The sequence below is a fragment of the Babylonia areolata genome, chromosome 2 (genome assembly GCF_041734735.1).
Source record: "Babylonia areolata isolate BAREFJ2019XMU chromosome 2, ASM4173473v1, whole genome shotgun sequence".
Taxonomy (NCBI): domain Eukaryota; kingdom Metazoa; phylum Mollusca; class Gastropoda; order Neogastropoda; family Buccinidae; genus Babylonia; species Babylonia areolata.
Genome location: NC_134877.1, coordinates 70,268,081 through 70,275,580, shown reverse-complemented (window position 1 = coordinate 70,275,580; position 7,500 = coordinate 70,268,081). Strand labels below are relative to the sequence as shown.

At 45.9% G+C, this 7,500-nt stretch overlaps 1 protein-coding gene across 1 annotated transcript in view; it reads left to right on the top strand.

Moving 5' to 3' along the window:
- LOC143278323 (phenazine biosynthesis-like domain-containing protein) overlaps positions 1-7,500 on the top strand; it is a 26,619-nt gene that overhangs the window by 14,927 nt on the left and 4,192 nt on the right. The window contains exons 5-6 of the mRNA XM_076583251.1: positions 215-244; positions 5,548-5,636. Coding sequence (XP_076439366.1) covers positions 215-244; positions 5,548-5,636 — 119 coding nt within the window. The remainder of the gene's footprint in view (positions 1-214; positions 245-5,547; positions 5,637-7,500) is intronic.

Sequence of the window (7,500 nt, the reverse complement as noted above, 5' to 3'; positions counted from 1 at the left end):
CTACTACTACTACTACTACTACTACTACTGCTACTACATTACCGATGTCCACGTTGATTGAGAGGCAGTCATGGTGTGGAGAGCTGTCGTTTTGTGAAAAACCTGATGAGAGAACTGATCTGATAGTGAGTGAGTCCACCCGTACAGAACGCTCAACTGCAGCGGAACATGACGCTGTGGAAATAGTTCACCTTCTGTCTTTCCTTCTTTCCAGGATGAAGCAGAGTACGCTGACTTCATGAAGGTGAGGCAAGGGAGCGACAGATACCACCACATACAGGTGTCACACATGTGTAATATCAAAGGCCAACACAGCCATCGGGGCAGTGAATCCATGTCCACTGTGTCCGTCACTTTGCATAGGAAACGGGGCCCAAGCCTGCCACTTCCGCCTTTTCTTTTTTTTCTTTTTTTTCCCCGGACTTTCTTGGGTCGACCACCGTTTTATTTTGTATATGAATTCATTATAACAATTCAGAGTAGATGGAAAAGAAAGGGGGGAAAAAAACAAAGAAAGAAAAAAAATGAATACAGTGTACATTAACAATGAAATCGTCATTATAAGTCATTATACTTATATTGTTTTATCAATTTGGTCAAGGTGGACACATTTTCATCATGTGTAACAGTGCAGTTTTATAACATATAATAGACATTATATCTAGCATCGGCATAGAGTTATGGACACTTTGCTTAGCTAACGTAATGTTTTCCGCCTTTTCTTAATCTTCCCAAACACAGATTAGGTGTCCATTCACATTTTAGGTGGAGTGATGGAAATCGGAGTAAAGCACGTTTCCCAAGGACACAACACCATGCCGAAACGGGGCCTCGAACCCTGACCACTGGTCAACACTGGGTCACAGTCCATCACCTGTCCCATCCTGCCACCGTGCCACCAAACAGGTGGAGGAGGAGAATAAGGGGAGGGTGGGGGGGGGGGGGGGGGGGGAGGGATGGTGGAGAGATGTGGATTGTCTACGATAGAAATACAAGGAGATTTGCACGTACAGGTCTTGGTCACTGAGGCTGACCAGGTGCCGAACAAGATGGTCACAGAGAGAGAATGAATGAATGAATGAATGAATCTTTATTTTCCAACGGTGAAGATATTAGCACTTTGGCCGACTTACACATCTGCCGTTGTTCTAAGAGACACACAAACATGTACGCATATAAATGTAGTTATACTGAATACTTAATACATGTATAATGTACTAGTATAACACAGCGTCAAACTGAGAGACACAACATCACTCACATCTGTACGGAACGGAAGCGAGTAACACACACACGCACACACGCACACACACACACACACACACACACACACACACACACACACACACACACACACACACAAACACACACCAAGGGAAAAACAACAACAAAACCCTAGCATGAATGATACACATGAATGATTCAAGTGAAATTAACACAGAAAAGTAACGATAAAATTTTAAACACAGATGTAAGAGACATAAAAGGCAGCAAATAAGGCGACGGGTAATAGGGATATGGACAGATAGGCACATTATGTGAAAGACAGAGAGAGGGAGAGACAGAGGGGAGAGAGAGACACAGACAGACAGACAGACAGAGATGTAAAGATATGCCAGTGTGGGTAAAAAAGAAGAAAGAAAAAAAAAAAAAAAGAGTTGGGTGAGGGTGGTTCACAATTTGTAATACATGTAAGTATACAAAATCGTAGACGTGACCAGACTAGAGTTTGATTTCGTTTGTTTGTGTCCACTGTAAAGAGAAAATCTCTGAAATAATATTATATGGCGTGATACGTTATCAACTGATTGACGCATTTCGACATAGTTTGTAAGGATTGTCAGTGACAATATTATACCAGATTTTCGGTCTGGCTTTTGGCACGCATGTACTGTCCAAGTTTCTCTTTGAATGTTGTGGTGGAAAAGGGTTCTTTGAGGTGTTTGGGGAGATTGTTCCAGCAGTGCGTGCCGGAATATGCCAAACTCGATTTATAAAGGTCTATTCTTGGCTTGGGTAGAGTAAGAGTCGCATTTCGGGAGTTAGGGTTGCGAGTTTCATAGCAGACAATGGTTTGGTGTAGATAAGTAGGGCATTTACCGAATATAATTTTATGCATAAGTACGCACTTATTCAATATTAGGTGCTTTGTCAAGGGAAGAGGTGCTGGCAGTTGATATTGATGACTGCGTGTGTTTCGTAAAACACCATTGAGGTGTTTTACAGCACGTCTGTGTACAGAATCTAGTTTTTTCATGTGCACTTCGCTGCAGTTGTCCCAAACGTTTGAAACGTAATTAATTCTAGACATGATGTGAGAATGGAAAAAGAAATAGGAAGCCTCTGGACTGACGACATGTTTTAAACGGGATAATAGGTAAACATTTTTTGCAACTGACCTTGATAAAGAACTGATATGTGCCTCCCATTTTAGCTGGTTGTCAATAACGACACCAAGGTGTCGATGTTCTGTAACTTGTTCAATAGCTTGGCCATCGATTGACAAAGTGAGCGGATTTAAGCCACGCTGGTGCTTTTGGCGAGTGGCTACAATCATACTCTTTGTTTTTTCTGGGTTAAGGAGCATATTATTTTCTGTACACCAGTTGGATACTTCGGTTAGGCTGGTTTGTAATCTATCATTAATGTGCTCTGAATTTACTCCATATGTATGAAGAGAAGAGTCATCTGCAAACATGTCGCATGATATTGCAGATGAGGAGATACATAATGGAAGATCATTGATATAAAGGTTGAACAATAAGGGGCCAAGCACAGAGCCTTGGGGAATGCCCATTTTAGTTATTCCCACATTCGAAAAGGTCCCGTTTACTAATACACTCTGCTTTCTTTCTTTTAAGTATGACTCAAAAAAATTAACAGAATTTGTATCAAGCTGATAAACCCGTAGCTTTTCAAGAAGTATTCGATGATTAACGAGATCAAATGCTTTCTTCAAATCTAGAAATACAATTCCGTTGATTTTTTTGTCATTTATAGCTGTGAGCAGTTTATCTAAGAGACTGGTGAGGGCTGTCTGACAGGAGTGTTTTGGGCGAAACCCTGACTGATTTTGATGAAGCAAGTTGTGCCGGTCAAGATATTGCAATAGGTGCTTGTGTACGTGTTTTTCAAGTGGTTTAGAAAGCGATGATAGTATTGATATTGGTCGGTAATCGTTCAGGTCAGAGGGATTTTTTACTTTAGGTAGTGGTATGATTTTGGCAGTTTTGAACATAGTTGGAAAAACACTTTTTGAAATACTGAGGTTATAAATATATGTCAGATGATGCACTGTATATGGCAGTGATAGAAGCAGAATTTTATTGCTGAGTCCGTCACAGCCATGTGTGTTTTTTTGTCCAAGGTTGGATATGTATTTACCGACCTCATAAACAGTTAGTTGTGGAATGTGAAATGTATCTTGTTGGCTGAGCCTGTCTGAACAAAATGATTTTAGACTGACTGGACATTCATACTGATCTGAGTTTTGTTTCAGACGATTAGTCAAACTTTCCGCGATGGATAAGAAGTGGTTGTTAAAGTCTGTTGCTGTGAAACAATCATATTTCAATGATTTTCCAGGAAATGACTTATTGGTCAGTGCATTGAGAGCTTTCCATATAGATGAAGTATTGTCTGATTCTGACGTCGTTATCCTGTTAAAATATGTCTTTTTGGCCTGACGGACTAAGAACTTTACGTGTTTTCTTTGTTGCTTAAACGCGGAATAGTTCTTTTCTTTCTTAAGTTTATCTCTAATTTTAATCGCTATTGATATGATGACAGTAAACCAAGGAGGTGTTGATGAATTTCCTACCCGTTTTCTTCTAACTGGGGCATGCTTGTCATAAACAGATAAAAAGATTCTATGAAATGCCGCGACCGCTTCATCTGGATCGTTAGATTCATAAATTTCCTTAAATGAGCATTCGCTAAGATCATGGAGAAAATCAACTTCGTTAAAGTGCTTATACGATCGATACGTGATGGTGGAGTGGGTTCTAGTTCTAGCTGTTGGTATCTTACAGGCAACTGTACACTGTATAGCGAAGTGGTCACTGATACTGGTCTGGTGTACCTGAGCACTTACGACTCTGTCTGGATTATTAACATAGATGTGGTCAATCAGAGTTGAGCTGGATGACGTAACTCGCGTTGCTGATTGTATTACTTGGTGCAAATTAAATAGAGATATGGTAGAATCCCATGCCGGATGAGGTTTTTGAAAATCTATATTAAAGTCACCAAGAATGATAATGTCCCTGCCGCGAGCAAAATCCTGTACTTTGTCCATCATGATGACAAAATCATCATACCAACCGAAATTGCTGGATGGGTTTCTATAAATGAATCCTAGTATAACTGGGCATTTTGCTACTTTCACCTCCAGCCAGATGCTTTCTACATTTACGGACTCCAAATCAAATCGTCTATTAGTAAAAGCTTTCATAGTGTCGTGGACATACATTCATTCATTCATTCATTCATTCATTCTCTCTCTCTCTCCCTCTCTCTCTCTGTAGAGAGAGAGAGAGAGAGAGAGAGAGAGAGAGAGAGAGAGAGAGAGAGAGAGAGAGAGAGAGAAACAAGACAAGACAAGACAAGACAAGACAAAATTCTTTATTTCGAGGACAATAGATAAGCACTGGTGTGCTCTTTTCCATCCAGTCCCCGCCCTGAATAGGGTCTACACTACACAATACTAAATGAAGAGAGAGAGAGACAGAGGTGTGGGGACAAGGTACAGAGACAGAGAAAGACAGACAGACAGAGACAGAGAGACAGACAGCAGACGGACAGACAGACAGATATGATCGGAAGCAAACAGAGACACACAGATAAGACAAGCTGACACAGTGAAGGGGTGTGACTTATTACTAATCATACAGTATAACTTTGATCTATGCAGATGTAGAATGTGTGTGTGTGTGTGTGTGTGTGTGTGTGTGAGTGTGTGTGTGTGTGTGTGTGTGTGTGTGTGTGTGTGTGTGTGTGTGTGTGTGTGTGTGTGTGTGAGTGTGTGTGAGTGTGTGTGTGTGTGTGTGTGTGTGTGTGTGTGTGAATGTGTATATACATGTGTGATTGTGTAATTGTGTGTGTGTGTGTGTGTGTGTGTGTGTGTGTGTGTGTGTGTGCGTGCGTGCATGCGTGCGCGTGTGTGTGTGTGTGTGTGTGTTTGTGTGTTTGTGTGTGCATGCGTGTGTGTATGTGAGTGTATGTGTGTATGTGTATGTGCATGTGTGTGTGTGTGTGTGTGTGTGTGTGTGTGTGTGTGTACATGTGTGTACATGTGTGTGCGTGTGTGTAACTGTGTGTGAGTGTGTGAATGTGTGTGTGTGTGTGAATGTGTGTGTGTGTGTGAGTGTGTGTGAGTGTGTGTGTGTGTGAGTGTGTGAATGTGTGTGTGTGTGTGTGAATGTGTGTGTGTGTGTATGTGTGAGTGTGTGTGTGTGTGTGTGTGTGTGTGTGTGTGAATGTGTGTGTGTGTGTGTGTGTGTGTGTGTGTGTGTGTGTGTGTGTGTGTGTGTGTGTGTGTGTGTGCAGTCACTGGGGAGGTTGCCGGGGACGGAAGAGGTGATGCTGTGTCCAGCACTGAAATACCTGCTGGTCAGTCTGTGTGCTGGCTGGACCAGGTGACTCTCCCTCCCTGTCTCTCCCTGTCTCTCCATGTCTCTGTCTCTCTGTCTGTCATTCTGTCGGCCTGTTACTGTCACTGTCTCGCTTTGTCTGTCTGTCTGTCTGTCTCTCTCTCTTTGTATCTGTCACTGTCTCTCCCTCTCTGTCTCTCCCTCTGACTCTCCCTCTGACTCTCCCTCCCTTCTCTCTCTCTCTCTCCCTCTCTCTCCCCCCCTCTCTCTCTCCCTCCCTCCTCTCTCTCTCCCCCCCTCTCTCTCTCTCTCTCTCCGTGATGATGTGTGTTCCATTCCCCTCTCGCCCTTTCTCCCAGGATTGTCTGGAGAATCAAACGTCTTGTCACTCCAGACGAGAACCGAGGTCCCATGGGCAGAAGGCACTTGGCGCACTGAGAAAAGAACCCATGGCAACTCAAGGTCTCACAAGCGCGTTCGGTTATGATACGTCAGGCAGATGGAGAGCGGGGGAAGGTTTCAGTTTCAGTTTCAGGTTCTCAAACAGGTGGCATTGCTCTCTGACAAATCTATAATTATATATTCGCTGCTGTTGTGTGGTGTCCCTGTCTCCCTCTGTCTCTCTCTGCTCCCCCTCTCTCCCTCCGTCTTTCTCCCTGTCTCCCCATCTCTGTCCCTGTCTCCCTCTGTCTCTCCCTGCTCCCCCTCTCTCCCTCCGTCTTTCTCCCAGTCTCCCCATCTCTGTCCCTGTCTCCCTCTGTCTCTCTCTGCTCCCCCTCTCTCCCTCCGTCTTTCTCCCTGTCTCCCCATCTCTGTCCCTGTCTCCCTCTGTCTCTCCCTGCTCCCCCTCTCTCCCTCCGTCTTTCTCCCAGTCTCCCCATCTCTGTCCCTGTCTCCCTCTGTCTCTCCCTGCTCCCCCCTCTCTCCCTCCGTCTTTCTCCCAGTCTCCCCATCTCTGTCCCTGTCTCCCTCTGTCTCTCCCTGCTCCCCCCTCTCTCCCTCCGTCTTTCTCCCAGTCTCCCCATCTCTGTCCCTGTCTCCCTCTGTCTCTCTCTGCTCCCCCCTCTCTCCCTCCGTCTTTCTCTCAGTCTCCCCATCTCTGTCCCTGTCTCCCTCTGTCTCTCCCTGCTCCCCCCTCTCTCCCTCCGTCTTTCTCCCAGTCTCCCCATCTCTGTCCCTGTCTCCCTCTGTCTCTCCCTGCTCCCCCCTCTCTCCCTCCGTCTTTCTCCCAGTCTCCCCATCTCTGTCCCTGTCTCCCTCTGTCTCTCTCTGCTCCCCCCTCTCTCCCTCCGGCTTTCTCCCAGTCTCCCCATCTCTGTACCTGCCTCCCTCTGTCTCTCTCTGCTCCCCCCTTTCTCCCTCCGTCTTTCTCCCAGTCTCCCCATCTCTGTCCCTGCCTCCCTCTGTCTCTCTCTGCTCCCCCCTCTCTCCCTCCGTCTTTCTCTCAGTCTCCCCATCTCTGTCCCTGTCTCCCGTCTCTCTCTGTGCTCTCCCCCCTCTCTCCCTCCGTCTTTCTCCCTGTCTCCCCATCTCTGTCCCTGTCTCCCTCTGTCTCCCTCTGCTCCCCCCTCTCTCCCTCCGTCTTTCTCCCAGTCTCCCCATCTCTGTCCCTGTCTCCCTCTGTCTCTCTCTGCTCCCCCCTCTCTCCCTCCGTCTTTCTCTCAGTCTCCCCATCTCTGTCCCTGTCTCCCTCTGTCTCTCCCTGCTCCCCCCTCTCTCCCTCCGTCTTTCTCCCAGTCTCCCCATCTCTGTCCCTGTCTCCCTCTGTCTCTCCCTGCTCCCCCCTCTCTCCCTCCGTCTTTCTCCCAGTCTCCCCATCTCTGTCCCTGTCTCCCTCTGTCTCTCTCTGCTCCCCCCTCTCTCCCTCCGTCTTTCTCTCAGTCTCCCCATCTCTGTCCCTGTCTCCCTC